The sequence below is a fragment of the Lagenorhynchus albirostris genome, chromosome 3, assembly GCF_949774975.1.
Source record: "Lagenorhynchus albirostris chromosome 3, mLagAlb1.1, whole genome shotgun sequence".
Lineage (NCBI taxonomy): Eukaryota > Metazoa > Chordata > Mammalia > Artiodactyla > Delphinidae > Lagenorhynchus > Lagenorhynchus albirostris.
Genome location: NC_083097.1, coordinates 61,805,327 through 61,823,392, shown reverse-complemented (window position 1 = coordinate 61,823,392; position 18,066 = coordinate 61,805,327). Strand labels below are relative to the sequence as shown.

At 37.1% G+C, this 18,066-nt stretch overlaps 1 protein-coding gene across 5 annotated transcripts in view; it reads right to left on the bottom strand.

Moving 5' to 3' along the window:
- Window positions 1-18,066, bottom strand: part of SCAMP1 (secretory carrier membrane protein 1) — a 138,397-nt gene that overhangs the window by 85,326 nt on the left and 35,005 nt on the right. For all 5 annotated transcript variants that reach the window (XM_060143168.1, XM_060143167.1, XM_060143166.1 and 2 more), the window contains 4 exons: window positions 8,130-8,228; window positions 6,754-6,862; window positions 4,440-4,568; window positions 21-180 (listed from right to left, as the gene is read on the bottom strand). In XM_060143168.1, coding sequence (XP_059999151.1) covers window positions 21-180; window positions 4,440-4,568; window positions 6,754-6,862; window positions 8,130-8,228 — 497 coding nt within the window. The remainder of the gene's footprint in view (window positions 1-20; window positions 181-4,439; window positions 4,569-6,753; window positions 6,863-8,129; window positions 8,229-18,066) is intronic.

Here is an 18,066-nt window from a genome sequence, read left to right as displayed (position 1 = left end):
TTAAAGTACACACATTTTACCTGAAAGCTCCGTAAAGTGGTCTGTACCAACAGACAAATGAACAAGGAGTAAAAAGCAAGAACCACAGGATACTCAATCCAAAATCAACCCCTCTTGGAGGATCAACACAAAACCAAGCCAAGCATCCGAAGATATTTAGAAACAGTGTTACAGCATGGACTGTGGAATCAAAAAACAAAATAGAAAAGAAATGTTTACATTCAATTTATGTGTTCATTCAACAAAAATTATAAATGAAAAAATACTTCCTAAGAGCAAGTGTATTCTACCCCATGTTTCCATTTAGTATTTTTCAAAACATTGTTGCTATTTCTTACATGTCTGATTTGAAAACAGAGTATTCACAGGTAGAAGAGTCCTAATACATGCACTGTTTGGCAAAAATTCTTTTGGCCCTCCCCTAATGGGCAATTACACAGCTAAACCAGAGACGCACAACCTTAAGGGGTTCTCCCCTGGGAAGGAAACATGTGATGACATGTGATGTGTCTCTTGACTCAAGGCCCAAGCAGAAAAATAGTGGCTGCCAGGAAAAGAACCGGGACTTGAGAGGAAAAAGATCCTACACCCAGAACTATAATTTTTACAGAATGGGGCTGCAGGCTCCTCGCAGTGTGAACTACACAAGAGAAGAGAAAATAGAGAAGTGCCCTGCGCAATCTCACTGTAACATTTTTAAGCAATAAAATTAATTCGAATCATTGGACTAAAAATACTAACACAGCAGAAACTTCCAGTGACTATACAGTCAATCTATAAGGATTATTAACTCATCTTCATAAAGCTGTCCACTTTTTAAGGTCCTGGGATTAAAAACAATGTTCTGGTAGGGGATTACACTAATTTAAAAAAAAAAAAGTTTACTATGATGCACTTTACCTGCTGTGGCAGATCTTTCTTTTCGTTAACACAAATAGATCTTGGCAAATTCTTCCTGTACTGTTAGTAATTACTTTCCCTGACAGACCAAAACCCAAAAATCTGAGTAACATCTAAGGACACCATGATCCTAAAGAACAACATTTACCCATTATAATTAATAACTTTTTAAAGAATTTTTTTAATTTATTCACAGGCTGAATTTATTATAAGAAAGAAATTATTTCAAAAGTTAAAATACTGTTTAATGTAAACTACCAATACAATAAAAATATACAACAAGCCACTACTTTAATTAAAAATAACAAAGGGAAAACCAAGTGAATGTAAATTTTAAAAATCAACATACATTAAAAAAAACTTTAAAATCTCTTTAAATTATTAATCAAATAAAATTAATACTTAATGAAACAAGGTATAAACACATTCTAGGATGCCTCTAAATTTGCTCTCATCTAACAACCAGATAAACACACAAACTCCACAGAAGGAGAAAGAGCTCCAGAGGAGGAATGAAAACACCTGGGTTATAGTGATATAATATCGAGCTAATCAACCTCTGTGCATTTCAATTTTTCAGCAGGAGAAATGCAGGAGGCTCTTCCAGCTTTAAAATTCCACCCCATTCTACTACACAGGAAAGACTCTTACTTATTCCCATTAGGATTTCTAACTCATGAAAGCTAGCTTACTAATAAATTTACTCAAAATCCTTCACCTCGAAATAAAAGTAGTTCTGTTAAGGGCTTAAAAACAGATTTCAAGAGATTGTGAGATATTATTCTGTAATATTAAATGGCATCCAATTGCCTAAAAAAGTTTTAAATGTTCAGAACATTCTGACTCAAATTTCAACCTCCAAAGAAATAACTTTTCAAGGTTTATCTCCTAATCTGTTTAAGAAAAAAAAGACAGACTATATCGGTATGAGTATTTTAAAGTTCACAAAAATTCTTCCAAGTGTAGATAAAAATATCAATTAAATTTTGTGTAATCTATTAAAATTTTTTCTATATGTGTTTTCATAGTAACCAACAACCATGATTAATAATAGGTCATTTGTTTGTACCCCAATGAAGAGGAAATGTCTAGGCCTACTTACTAAACAATCAGTCCACTTACATAGAGATCAAAAAACACATAGAAAGGCAAGGTAATATGAAATGCATGATTCTATGTTGCTAATTTCAATCCAATTCCAATCCACTTGGTGGATTCCAAGTGTAGGTAAAACACTAAAGAAAATTTTAGGCCATTTCATTTACATGATTTCCAAGGTGAATGACCCTCCTTCTTATAAAATTTCAATTTGCTTTATTAAGCACTCAAATCTGGTATTAGTGGACCTAAATTTGCAACTGTCCCTAGAATCTAAATTTGCAACTATTACTCTTCTTGCTAAGTTCTGCATTACAATATAGATACCTAAAATAAACAAATTTAGGACAATATATTATCTTCCTCACTAAGTGGTCTTTAATGTAGCTGGATATTTTGCTTTCTCTTTAAATTCAAGAGTATACTCAAAGAGGTTGAGATTCATTTCATAGCGGTATTTCTAATTGCTTCAGTTCCTTTAGAGTGAAAATTATTTGCTTCAAGTAAGGTAACTTTGAAACCATAACTTCATCATATTTGGGTTTAAAATGTAAATTACTTCTTTATTTTGGTACTTTGTAGGTGGTATAACATGGAAATCTAGACGCTGGGATCTAGAGTCAAGCTATCCAACCCCAACCTTACTTGCTGTGTAATCTTGGACAAGTTACCTCAAATTCTCTAAGCTTTAGTTTCCCAATCTATAAAACTAGATAATATAGTAGCTGCTTCATAACATGGTTAAGAGTTAATAACATAATGTATATAAAGTGATCAGTTCTGTGCCTGGCACAAAGTATTGATAAATCCTCCATAAATGTTATCTCTTGTTATAATTATTAGTACAATGTGAAAGCATCAGTCAACTCCAAAATCAGTAACAAGATGACACTTCTTGAAAATAATTTATTAAAACAACCTACATTTTATGAAATTTAGAGATAGTGCTGAACTAGCACTAGATCTTACTTTGTTCCAGGTAATGCTTCTTCAAATTGGAACCTTAACTGGATGGAATCTTGAGCCCTCTTTGAATAGTTAACAGATCTGCAAACTGAATAGGGCTAGGAAAAACTATAGCCAACTATATTATTTCTAAGAACCTCAGAAAGTTATATATTTCTAAGACAAAACAGACCTATTTTGAAACAATCAGCATTAGTAAAGCAGTTAACCATTCAGTTAAAATTAATCATCTTCCCCATTCAATCTCTATTTACTAAATTCCTTATAGAATTTTCTTCCAACACCCATCTCCCCCATTTAAAGTGTTTTTTCACTAAAGTCAAAGAACTTATACTTAAAATGTGAGGCCAATTTCTGCTCATTAAGAAAATAATTATTTTATAATCTACATATATTTTATGATTTATTGATTAAATAAAATATGAGTTGTTTAGTATGGACATATATGAAATCAAAACCTTTAAAAATAAAAATATGTAATACTACTGACACTCAGGATTAACCAAAGAAATCAGATTAACAACATAACTCAAAAGAAACTAAGAGTTAAAAATGTGCTATCCATAAGGAATCATTTCTCATATTCCAAAGCAGTTTCACAAATGTGAAGAATACTCCTAAAAGATTTTGAGGAAAATGATCTCATATACTTGGTGGAGGGAGGCTCCCTAATCATACAGTAAGAACATACAAATTTCCTCCAACGAGAGTTTACTCCACAATGTGTCCATTAACCCAGCAACTGTGCAGATGAGAAGTCATGACAGCTACCTCTCCTACTGACACAATGATGTTAAATGGGGCTGAGACTGCTGTTTGGAATAAAAATGCAACAGAATAAGTGGGAATTCTGTGTACATACAAAAAACTGGTAACAGATTGACATTTAGTTTTAATATTCCATGTGTCATAATTATATTCAAAGCAATGTGAACATCACAGCCTAAAATGTATGTCCTAACGTTCTATTTAATGAAACATCCTATATTAATTAGGCACTTCCAATAATAAAAGTATTCCTCACCACTTGAAAATGAAAAGTAAATTGTGCTCAAAGCTCTAAGAAAAATAGTTTATAATATTTCAATATTTTATGCCCCTTTTAAAAAGTCATAATGCTTTAATAGCCTTCATTTGCATAAAAATCATATGAGTAATTTTTTCAAAGCAAATATTGCCTCGATAACATTTTGCAGGGAGAAAGGATCATTGAAAATTCTACTGTATGATAGGGAAGTCCCTTCCTCAAAAGAATGCCAGTTCTCAATATATAGGTCTTCCTCAGCTAAGAACTTAGATTGTCACATAGTATACAATTTTGACATACCTAAATACGACATGATTCACTCAAAATTAAAATATCTATAGGAAAAGACCAACTTATGATACTACCCTTATATGAGTTTTAGAAAAGTAGATTTTGACAATAAAATATAAACTTTTTCAAATAAATATATAATTTGTTCTATACTCACACATCCATAAGTAGTACATAATCTTTACTGTCTTTTGGAATTCCACAGGAATGTCTACAGAAAAATCCTGATAGAAACAAGGTCCCACAGGAAAATTGTCAGGAAGAGGTGGCCAATTGTTTTTTCTGCCTGCAAATAAAAAAACAAAGTTATTTATATAAGGACAAATATGTGCTATTCTTTTTGCATGTAATTATTTGTTTCATAATAAAGAAGAATATTATCTATTCTTTTAATAGGTGTTTCAAAAATATAACACTGTATCTCTACATTCCTACAACTCTGAAAACCAAGCTTTTTATTTTTAAAACTTTTCCCAAAATATCAATTTAGAACTCATTACATGGTAAAATAATTTTCCAGTGTCATACCACTTATGTAAGTTGAAACAAGAAAAGAAAAAAGAGCACAGGGACATATCCTGTGACTCTGCCCTAAAAAGAGACTTATTTCAAAGTCCCAAGACTCTGGCTCTCACATGAAGGCCATGAAGTTTTTAAGTCCCTACAGATTTCCTCCTCCACGTCTTCAATCTTTAAATATAACTCCTAACGCATGTGGAGAGGGAAGACCAGCTTCGGAATCTTTCAAGTTTTCTACTGTTAACTCCATAAAGAAACATAAGATAACCAGTACCAAAGAATCAAATTTGGAAATCTCCAAGTCTGAAAAAAATAATGTCCGAAAGACACATGTAAGAAAAGCATAAAACTATGTGAAAATACAAAACAGTCATGAGAAAGAAGCTGAGGAATTATAGCACCTTCAAAAACCTAGAGAAAAAACAAATTCCATGTGTAAGGAGAGAAAATGTGTCTATTTAAAGAAACTAGACTGAATAAGGCTTGGGAAGTGGTGTGGGGAAATAAAAAACTAAAATTAAAGAAGTCAAAACATTGAAAACAGAGAGTAAAAATAGCGCCTAAAGGCCATTTTCTCATTTTAGATATTATATCCCACACTTACAAAGATTAGATTTTACATACTTTTTCATAGACCAGGAAATTCTTCATAGTGGGAAAAAAGCATCCTCTATTTCTGATTCTTCCCAACATGTCTCCACTGTTTTATCATTCTTTTCAAACTACATGTTGTTCTTTCATTTCTCATACAAGTCTCATACTACTCGAGAAGCAGAGAATAGTAGTAAAGAACAAAGGCTCTGAAACTATCAATAGAAGCTCCTAGACACTTACTGGCTAGGAGGGCTTGGGCAACTTATCCAACCTGCTGCAGACTTTGTTTCTACATCTGTAAAGTGAGAAGAACTCACCACCCTTCACAGAATTGTACTGAGGATGAAATGAGCTAACAGATGAAAAGTACTTAAGCGTATAACATACGGCAAGTCTCTTAATTTACCACACTTCATAACTACTTCATTTACTAAAACATCTCTCATAGAAGTAATTTGTATTAGTCAAAGCTAAGGGAACAGGACAGATTTTCGTTACATGTATTTTAGAAATAATGATCTCAATTAAACCTCTAGTTTCTCCTTTCACAGATGCTGTCTCTGATGTTGGAAGCAAGAAAATGGCCCAGGATAAATGTGTCCTCCTGAGGCCCTAGACTTACACATTCTAGGATAAGGAAGAAATAGTTCAGTATCACTGAAGGTTATCACTGTCCTAACATTGTCACTCCATCACTATCCAGACATACTCACAATGACTTGTCTAGTTCTCTCATCGCTTCTTACCCAGACACTTGCTAGCTTTCCCTAAGCTACTCCCTTGAAGTGACCTTTGGTAGTCACAGCCTGAATGAATTTCATAGGACATAATCAAAATTCACCACTTACTTATTTCTTTGGCATCATCAGAATACCCCAGGCTTCCTAGAGTCACCTCACCACAGACGCTTTTTTTTTTTTTTAAACTTGGTTTGACATATACGGATATACTTGTGAGGACAGGGGCAGATTAATTTGAAACTGGTCTGAATAAACCAGAAGTTAAGAGTTAAATGCAGTCAAACATAGGGCACACTCCCATGTGCTCATAAAGCTTTAACAGACCGAGGTAAAGGCCCAAGAGCAGAATCAAAGACTCCTGACCTTACAATAAACCAAAATCATCATATTTGCATTCAGAGGCTAACACTGTTCTAATCTATCAAAACACTATGTAAATCAGCCAAGATCAGAGAGCCACAGAGCATCAGGTAGAAAATCTGCCATGTCTGACCTCCTTGCTAGAATAACAGGGCAGAGTTTTATATCCACAAACCAAATGATCTAGAGCTACTGCAAAAGCTTAAAATTTTAAAGAATTTTAAAGTTATTTTTATTTGAAATTTCTTTGGATATTACCATGTTGACTGAGATTTTGCATTTCTCGTTCTCGACGATCTAATTCTGCTGCTTTTCTTTCTAGTTCTTCCTGGCGTTTAAGAAGTTCAGCTTGGGCCAAGGCATGCTCCTAAACAAAAAATAAGGGAATACATTGTCAGAAGTATAAAATACAGCAACATTCCTACTTCTGCTTCTACTATACTCCTACTTCTCTACTATGCTAGAAACCTAATTCAAATGCTCTTTCCACAATATAGGAATTCACTAAAGATTACAGTTTCAGAAAATATTATGGAAATATTTCGCCCATTTTGGCCTTTTGGTTATGAAAACCCACGGTAGAAATGTTGGGCCCATTAGGACAAGAAAAAATTCTGTCAGTAAAAGCAGTTAAAATTCTAAGGTAGGACTTGAGGACACAGGGAGGGGTAAGGGTAAGCTGAGATGAAGTGAGAGAGTTGCATGGACTTATATATACATTACCAAATGTAAAACAGATAGCTAGTGGGAAGGAGTCCATAGCACAGGGAGATCAGCTCGGTGCTTTGTGACCACTTAGAGGGGTGGGATAAGGAGGGTGGGAGGGAGACGCAAGAGGGAGGAGATATGGGGATATATGTATATGTATAGCTGATTCACTTTGTTATACAGCAGAAACTAACACACCATTGTAAAGCAATTATACTCCAATAAAGATGTTAAAAAAAATCGTAAGGTAATTGGGAAAATGAAATTAAGGTGAACTCTGTGCCTAAACGAGAGTGAGGGACTGAGACAAAGAGAACAGCTGAGGAAAACAGACAGATGGAGAAAAGGGCAACTGAATTGGCTCTTATGAATTGGGTTAAATGGTACATAAGGTTCCCAATGCAGGAATATTATATAATATCTTATATTTTATAAGATAATGAAGTGAAAGGAGGATATGGTTAAGAAATTCTGGTTTATAACTCCATCTGACTTTACGTAATACCAGGCATCCTATTCATCTCCTTTTTTCTTGGTATTTTTGCCACCTCCTACTTCCTACCACTGTGCTTTGCTTACCCATCATAACTCTCTTCCAATAATATCTATTGATATATCATTGTTACTTTAATGGAATTGTGCATTAAAACGTGAGACCAAAAGCAAGAAAAATTTCTCTACACAAATTATACACCAAGATGATGAATGAATTCAATAACTGCTAATAGTGGAGTAAAGCAAATGCTATAAGCTGAAAAAGAGGTATGAGTATTATAGGATTGAGAAGCAAGCTAAACCAGACTCAGAAGTGAGTTAAAAATTAAACAATAAGGAATGCACTATACAAAGAATTATTTTGCTCTGAAAGCAAATGTTATTGATATTGTAATTTCCAATATGAATTTACACATGTAACATGAACTAACCTTTGCAATCTGTGTATAAGCCGGATGTTCCTCTGTTGGTTTCATTATTGCTGGTTGTGTACTGGGTACATTAGGCATTTTCACATTGCCCGGTGGAGGCTAGGAAGATTAAGAAAAGGACAAATTACATAACATAGAAATACAACTTCAACTTCTTTCAAAAAGTGTAACACTAATAAAAACCAAAGTGGCAAGAACTGCCTCACTTCCTCCCCTGAATTCTCATAATCCAGTGTGCAGTAAAGAGCTAGTGAAGCTCTTCATCTCCATTTTCTCAAGCTCACTCATTTCTTAACTCTTCAATGTGGCTGCTACCTCTAACACGACACTGTTAGCACTCTCCTCCAGAACACTATGCATTCAAGACAAAACAAAACGAAAACAAAAAACCTTCAAGTATGTTTTTTTAGTAAAATACAGATAGCACCAAACTGAAGAATTTACACCAAGGTTAACTGTCAACTAGGCTGTCAACTCTTCCCACCTAACAAAGCTATGTGCCAGTGCCCTTAAAAAGTAAATAGGAGAGGTCCTGGCAGAACCCCACTAATACTCCTTGAAAAGAATAAGAGGGGAGACATTAGGGAGATGGAAAATAAACTGCACAACCTCCACTTTGCCAGTGACGATCAACAGTACGTGAAAGTAGCTGCAAGTTCAAAAAGTAGGTAGATATCTACAAATCCATCAAAGGGGAATTGGTTAAATTACTATATATATATATACAATGCAGTCATCAAAAGGAATTAGTTAGTTCTACAGGAGGATGCCCTTTTAAATACTAAATGAAATAAAGCCAACTACAGAACAGCATGCATATGACCAAATTTTTTTCTTTTATGAACACACATTTGTATATGTCCAGAAAAATCTCTGGGATGTCTTAGCAAACTACCAAAGGGATTTGCACCTTTTGCTTTATACACTTCTCTATTAATTCCCTTCTCTCCCCATTATACTATTTTTTTCAGTTAGAAAATAATTTTAAGCATTCTTTAAAATGGCCATAAGAAAAATAGGACAAGAAGAAAGGGAAAGGAAAAGAAAAGAAAAAAAAAGAAAACATACAAGCAAGCAGCTGCAAAGGGAAGTTCAAAGATCAGAAGAACTATTAAAGTCAGAAGACACCACCAATGCAGCTTGATTTTATTCTGACACAGCAAACAGCAGCCCTGAAAAGGAAGCCAGACACAACCAAAGATAGAAATGGAGTACAGCTGATTCTAAAATTCATATGGAAATGCCAAGAGCTAAGAATAGGTCAAACAATTCTCAAGAAGAGTAAGGTAGGCAAACCTATAATATCAAGACTTAATATAGTAATAAACAGTGTGGTACAGATGCCAAAGATAAGAAATATACCAATAAACAGTAGGGAAACAGAAACAAACCCCCCAAAACTTGATACCCAACAGAGGTCCACCACAAAACAGTGGAGAAATAATGTATTAGTCAATAAATGGTTCTGAGATAACTGGTTAACCAGATGGAACAATTAAACTAGATTTCCTACTTGACATTACATACAAAAATAAATTCCAGGTGGATGAATGACTTAAAAGTGAAAAAGCAAACTTTAAGCACTTTTAGGAAAAAAATATACATGAATATTTTCGTGAACTCAGGGTACATAAGAGCTTCTCAAATATAAGCTATAGAAATCTTTGTGTATCCTATCTATGATGTATCCCAAGTACCTAAAACGGTGCCTGGAACACAGTAAATGATCAATAAGTATTTGTAAAATTAAGGTTAGCAAGCACATAAACCATAAAGTTAAGATTGTTATTAAATTTCAGTATAGTTGAATCTGTCAAAGTGAAAAGTCAAATAACAGACTAGGAAAAATTGGTTATAATAGCTTTAACAAAAAGTATTGCTACTCAGAATACAGGAAGAACTGTTACAAATCCATAAAAATACAAACTACTAATAGGAAAATGGGCAAAATATCTGAACAGGCAAAACAAAGAAGAGAAAACAGGAATGGCCAATAAACATAGGAACTAATGGTTCAACCTCACTAGTAATCAAGAAATATAAAAAAACAGTGACATATCACTCATATCACTCATCACTGTATATACACAATGATGATGTATATAAAAATTAAAGCATATGATCAAGACAGTTTTTCAAATCAGTGGGAAAAGAAAAGATATCAATAAATGGTGCTGGGACAATTATTTAAATGTTTGGGAGAAAAAAAAATCAGATCCCATATCTTAACAATTTATTTGGAATAAATTCCAAATGGATTAAAGTTCAATGCAAAAAGAAAAAAACAAGGAAACTATAAAGATATTAGAAATAATACAGTACATAGAATATAGATGACTGGACTTCCCTGGTGGGGCAGTGGTTAAGAATCCGCCTGCCAATGCAGGGGACACGGGTTTGAACCCTGGTCCAGGAAGATCCCACATGCCGCGGAGCAACTAAGCCCGTGCACCACAACTACTGAGCACTCTAGAGCCTGTGAACCACAACTACTGAGCCCGCATGCCACAACTACTGAAGCCTGTGTGCCTAGAGCCCGTGCTCTGCAACAAGAGAAGCCACCTCAATGAGAAGCCCACGCACCGCAACAAAGAGTAGCCCCCGCTCACCGCAACTAGAAGAAAGCCCACGCACAGCAACGAAGACCCAACGCAGCCAAAAATAAAATTAATTTAAAAATTTATAAAAACAAAAAATATATTCAAAATGTCAACCTCACCAGTAATCAAAGAAATTCAACTTTCACCTAATTTATTTTTTAAATGATTATTACCATAAGACTACTACCACATTTTGGGAAAGATGTGGTAAAATGGGCATTTCTCACACACTGATAATGGGAATATAAACTAGTTCATATAATAATCCTGGAGCACAATTTGACATCATGTTTAAGAGGCATTTAAGTATTTATACCCTATGACCCATAAATAGCTACTCTTTTCTTTTTTTATAAATATATATATATATATTTTTTTTTTTTGGCTGCATTGGGTCTTCATTGCTGCGTGCGGGCTTTCTCTAGTTGCAGCAAGCAGGGGCTACTCTTTGTTGCAGTGCACAGGCTTCTCACTGCATTGGCTCCTCTTTTCATGGAGCTCTAGACATGCGGGCTTCAGTAGTTGTGGCACACGGGCTCAGTAGTTGTGGCTCACGGGCTCTAGAGCGCAGGCTCAGTAGTTGTGGCACACGGGCTTAGTTGCTCTGCAGCATGTGGGATCTTCCCGGACCAGGGCTTGAACCCGTGTCCCCTACATTGGTAGGCGGATTGCTAACCACTGCGCCACCAGGGAAGCCCCATAAATAGCTACTCTCAAAAAATATACAGAAATAATTCAAGGTTTGCACAAATGTGTGTATGCCAAAGTACTCCCTACAGCATTATTTGTAAAAGCAAAAAAAAAGTTAGAAATACCCCCAAATGTCCAACGGTAGATAAAATATAGACAAATTAAATTATGATCCACCCATAGGAGAATATATTATGCAGCTATTTAAAAGCTTTGAAAGAATATGAAATGGGGAAAGCTTGTATCAGTTATAAGTTATGGGACTTCCCTGGTGGTCCAGTGATTAAGAATCCGCCTTCCAATGCAGGGGACGTGGGTTTGATCCCTGGTCGGGGAACTAAGATCCCACATGCCGTGGGGCAACTAAGCCCGCGTGCCGCTACTGAGCATGCGAGTCACACCTAGAGAGCCCACATGCCACAACTACAGAGCCCATGCACTCCGGAGCCCACGCACCACAACTAGAGAGCCCGCGTGCTGCAACTACTGAGTACAACTACTGAGCCCGCATGCCACAACTAGAGAGAAGCTGCGCACCACAAGATCCAGCATGCCACAACCAAGACCCCATGCAGCCAAAAATAAAATACATAAAAAAATTATGTTATTAAACAAAATTGTATATACAGTATAATCCCAATTTTTTATTTTAAAATGTATCAATATGTTAACAGTGATTGTTGCTGAATAGTGGGATGTAAAGCTTTTTCTTGTATTTTTATCTCCACTATAATTTTTATCACCGAAAGAACTGTAAATTCTCTATTCCTATTGCCTGTTCTCCCACTCCAATATTTCATATTAATAGGCAGAAAAACTGAAGCTGATCAATCCTAACTATTCTCCAACTAGAAAATCATGCCCCGAAAGTATCCCTCTCTTGGTTTAAATAAGTGGCAACAACAAAACAATGACCGAATAAAACGCCTGGCAAAGTTAGTTGGGCAGCACACTTCAGGAAAAGCACACAGAAATGACTCAAGAATTCACCCAGCTGAAACCATACTATAAATTCTTTACTGCTTTAAGTAACAAATGAAGTATTAAGTATGAAGAATTACCAGATAAGAATGAAGGCTAGTTTAGAGCTAGTATTTGATATATTCGAGGTAATAGTTGCTTGTGGTATAGCAATCATGAGAATTATTGGAGAAGCACAAATCTCTAATACCACTGATATTAAGCTGATAGCTGACAATTTCTTCAAATTTGCCAGTGCAAGCGAAATCTCTGTCCAGCTCTGGAACCCTGTATTTTCATCGGCCACAACACGCATGATTAGCCACCTCAAGCCAAGTATAGCTCTTGTCATAATGATTCAAGACCTATTCTAATGATGGCTCCAAATTCTTTTCCAACTTTTCACTTCTGCACATATGAACAAAAAGAAATTAAAACAATCCACTAAACACTTCCATTTATGGCAACACAGCAGACCACACATCTGTAGTGACACCCCTGATACGCAGTACCTAAAAATGCAGAATCAAATTTCATTTAAATAATATTGTAAATACATGACTAAGCTGATAGGAAATCCTGAGAGGGCAGACAGTAGGAAAAACCACGAATCCGAAGAAGAGCCTTGATGCCATACCACTAACAAAATCACCAGGATTCAATAAGCTGGAGACAAAGCTTGGGAGTCCATATAAGGTAAAATCAGTCTGTGATCACCGCATAAAGCCAGGACTTCCTAAAAAGCAACATTCTCAGTGGATAAGCAGAAAAGCAGCTTCACAGAAAGAAACAGTATGAATACTTGCCTGTCTTGCCCTGGACTCTGGATAGGGAAGGAGAAAAAAGAAATCTTCCCTGAGAACTCCTAATCATAAACCCTACCACCTTGCAGACTTGGGGCCAGGTTTTACACTACCAATACAGATAAAATATTCCAAGTTGAAATTTTCATTTCCAGATATCCCAGGTTGGTAGTGACCTCAAGTACCTGGCGAAAGTAGAGGAACACACTTTAAAACCAGGCTTCAGGGCCTCTCTGGTGGCGCAGGGGTTAAGAATCCGCCTGCCAATGCAGGGGACACGGGTTCAAGCCCTGGTCCAGGAAGATCCCACATGCCGCGGAGTAGCTAAGCCCGTGCACCACAACTACTGAGCCTGCGCTCTAGAGCCTGCGCGCCACAGCTACTGAGCCCACGTGCCATAACTACTAAAGCTCGTGCACCTAGAGCCCGTGTTCTGCAACGAGAAGCCACCGCAATGAGAAGCCCGCGCACCGCAACGAAGAGTAGCCCCCGCTCGCCGCAACTAGAGAAAGCCTCCGCACAGCAACAAAGACCCAACACAGCCAAAAATAATAAATAAAAATTAAAAAACAAAAAAATACCAGGCTTCAAAGAATTTTCACAGCTCAAGTTCCAAGTAACATTGGCTCATGACTTAAACACAGAAGGAAGCAAGCCACCATGAGCAAGGATCCACAGATATACAAAGTAAGATCAGAGATACTGGAATTATCAGATGCAAAATATAAAATAGATATGCTTAATAAAGAAATAAAAGAAGGTAATAAACACATGACTAGGCAAAAAGAGACTATAAGAATTGACCAAATATCTTTTAAAATGATACAAATGGAACTTACAGAAATGAAAACTATAATAATTAGAATTATAAATTTAATAGACAAGTGTGAAACAGCAGACTACACAAAGATGAAGAGATAATTAGGGAAACAGAAGTGTGTCTAAAGAAACCACACAGGTTGTAGAGAACGTACCTGAGGACACGGCGGGGAGGGGAGGCTGGGAAGAAGTGAGAGAGTAGCAGTGACATATATACACTACCGTGTGTAAAACAGATAGCTAGTGGGAAGCTGCTGCATAGCACAGGGAGATTAGCTCAGTGCTTTGTGAGCCCCTAGAGAGGTGGGATGGGGAGAGCGGGAGGGAGGTTCAGGAAGGAGGGGATATATGTATACATGTGGCTGATTCACTCTGTTGTACAGCAGAGACTAGTGTGACATTGTGGGGCAGTTATAATCCAATAAAGATGTAAAAAACAAAAAAAAGGAGAAAAAGAAAGAAACTGCACAGAATGTAGCAGAAAGCTGAAAAAAAGGAAAATATGAGAGCTTAAGAGAAATGAGAATAGAGAAGGTACAACTGAGAGCTCCACAGGAAGCAAACAGAGAGAATGAGGGAGAGTCAGTGTTCAGAGGGAACGTGAGGACACTGATTCTCAGACTCCAAACTCCAAAGCCCAAACCAGATGTTTTAAAAGTTAACACCTAGGCACACTATAGTGAAAGAGCAAATCCTAAGTATGAGAGATCTTAAAGAGAAAGGGGGTGTGACCAAGATGGGAGAGGAGGAAGACCTTCAGCTCACCTCCTCCTACGAGCTTCACCAAAATTACAACTATTTACAGAGCAGCTACTGATGAAACGACCTGAAGACCAGCAAAGAAGATCTTCTGCAACTAAAGATATAAAGAAGGAGGCACAGCAAGACATGGAGCAGGGGCGGAGTCGCAGTATAGTCGAGACCCACACCCCTGTGCAGGCAACCCACAAACGGGAGGATAATCACAGTGCAGAGGTTCTCCCCAAGGAGTGAGGTGTCCAAGCCCCACCTCAGGCTCCCCACCCTGGGAGTCCTGCACAGGGAGGACGAGCCCCCTAGAACATCTGGCTTTGAAGGCCAACAGGGCTTGCTTTCAGGAGAGGCAGAGCACTGTAGGAAACGGAGACCCCTCTCTCGAAGGGCTCACACGAAATGTCACCTGCTCTGAGACCCAGGGCAAAAGCAGTAATTGAAAGGAGCCTGGGTCGACCCACTTACTTCCTAAAGAGCCTCCCAGAGAGGGAGGAGGCAGCTGGGTCTCACTCTGGGGACATATCAGTAGATGCTGGTGGCAGCCGTTTTGGGGAGTTCATTCTGTCACGAGGACACTGGTGCTGGCAAGCACCATTCTGGAATCTTCTCTCTAGCTTATTAGTGCCAGGACCTGGCCCTGCCCACCAGTAGGCCAGCTGCCATGGGACACAGCCCAGACCACCAGAAGGCCCAGAACCATCAACAGACGAATGGATAGAGAAGATGCAGTACATATATAGAATCAAATATTTCTCAGCCATAAAAAAGAATGAAATCTAGCCATTTGTGACATGGATGGACCTAGAGGCTGGCATGCTAAGTGAAGTGAGTCAGACAGAGGAAGACAAATACAGTATGAGTTCATTTATATGTGGAATCTAAAGAACAAAACAAATGAAAAAACATAATAAAATAGAAACAAACTCATGAATACAGAGAACAGCAAGTTGCCAGAGGGGAGGGGGGAAAACAGAAAAAGGTCAGGGAGATTAAGAGGTCCAAACTTCCAGCTACAAAATATATGAGTCAGGGTATGAAATGTACAGTGTGGGGAATATAATCAATAACTATGTAATATCTTTACGTGGTGACAGATGGTAACTAGACTTACTGCGGTGACCATTTAATACTGAATCACTATGTTGCATAACAGGAACTAAAATAGTGTTGTAGGTCAATTATACTTCAAAAACAAACACACAGAAAAAGAGATCAGGTTTGTGGTTACCAGAGGCAGGGGGTGGGGGACAGGGAATTGGATCAAAGTAGTCGAAAGGTACAAACTCCCAGTTGTAAGATAAATAAGCACCAGGGCTGTTATGCACAACATGATGAATATAATTAACACTGCTGTCATGCTATATATGAAAGTTGTTGAGAGTAAATCCTAAGAGTTCTCATCACAAGGAAAAAATTTTTTCTATTTCTTTCATTTTGTATCTATATGAGATGAATATTCACTAAACTTGATGTGCTAATCAATGCATGATGTAAGTCAATTTTTTTTTTTTTTTTTTTTTGGCCACAACGCACGCGGGATCTAAGTTCCCTGACCAGGGATTGAACCTGTGCCCCCTACACTGGAAGTGCAGTGTCCTAACCCCTGGACCACCAGGGAATTCCCGTAAGTCAAATTATACTGCACACCTTAAATTTATACAGTGGCGTATGTCAATTATATCTCAATAAAACTGGAAGAAAAAGAAGGGAAAAAAAAGAAAGACACAATACCTATACAAAGGAATGCCAGTAAGACTGAGAGCTATTTTCTCTACAGTAACAGTGGGATCCCAAGTAGAATGTGCCAAACTGATGAGAGAAACTAACTGTCAATGCCGACCTCTAAACCCAGTGAAATTAGCTTTTGAGAACTAAGGTGAAATAATAAATATTTATAAATATTCAAAGAGTCACTACCAACAGACCCTCACTAAAGGAACTTCTACTTTAGTACCAGAAGAAATATTTGAGATGTAAGAAGTGGTATCTTTCTGCCTCACTGGACACTCCTGAGTATATCATCTTCATTTTACACTCATCAAAGCTGCAGACACAGAAGGAAAGTCAACCTATCTGTAGGAAAAAAAGAGTACTCTAGTGCACCTAGATGTACTAGAGTAAGATAGGCTCTTCTCCTGACAATCCTGAAACTGTGTCTGTCACTGTTATGGAAGCCCCTGGGAAAAACTTAATGTATTGAGAAAAGTACAGAAGGTGCAAAGATGGAGACAGAGAAAAAACTTTAGAGAAGCCAGGAGAATAGGAGAGTGACCTCGGGGGCAGAGCTCTGGCCAGAGCAAGGCTGTACGTCCTTCTCCCATGGCGGATGAAATTTCACAAGTTAGGAATAGACTACATTTCTTAAATCTCTGTAAAAGTTATACTTTACATGGTTATAATTATTTATATTTTAACACAAATTACATTACTACGTTTGCCTATCTGTGTGGCTTTGGAGAACTCAACCAGGATCAACAGATTAAAAATTATAGTAAGATATATTTTCACTCAATAGAATTAAGAACATCATAACAATCAAAGAAATACAACTACAGAGAGACTTTTCTGTTATATAGTGAGCTCTCTGCATTGGAAGTTCCAAAGGTGTTTCATTATTAAATAAATGAGCATATAATAGCCCTTCGAGGAATGAGAGGTCCACAAGTTGTCTTTCTCATGTATACAACAAATATGTTCTCCTTCCTGGTTTTCTTCCATACTCGAAACACCTATTCAAGAAAATTTCTCCTTGCTTTCTCCGGCTCTTTCTCTTCCATCTGTGAACCCATAATGTTTGTAAGTATACCCAGGTCTAAAGCAATTAACGTGTTCCTAGATCTCCTGCATCAGAAAGCCCTGGTGCTTACTGAAAATGCAAACTCTACACCCCACTGTGGACATACTGATTCAAAAACTCAGGGGTTGAAGAGAAGGGGTTTGCATTTTCAAGATGGTCACATTTTAAGTAAGCTCTCCAGGGTGATTCTTATACACCCTGAAATTTGAGAACTCCCCTCTGAGGCAACAAAGTTTACAGTTTCTATAAACCACTGTCTATTCTTTCACCTAATCGAGAGACTGCCAAAAGAAACCTTAAACTTTTTGCAGCTTCCACTGACCTTATCAGTCTCTGACAGAGCAGACAGAACTGATTTTGGCTCTGCCTAACACAGATTCCCTTGTCATTAAGGGTGGTGAAAATTAAACATACTAATGTCAGAATCAGGACAAGTAGAAATAATTTTATCTGAATAGATGACCATTTCAAAACAAGGCTTTCAAAGATTAGAGTAACTGGGGGAGGAGGTAAGT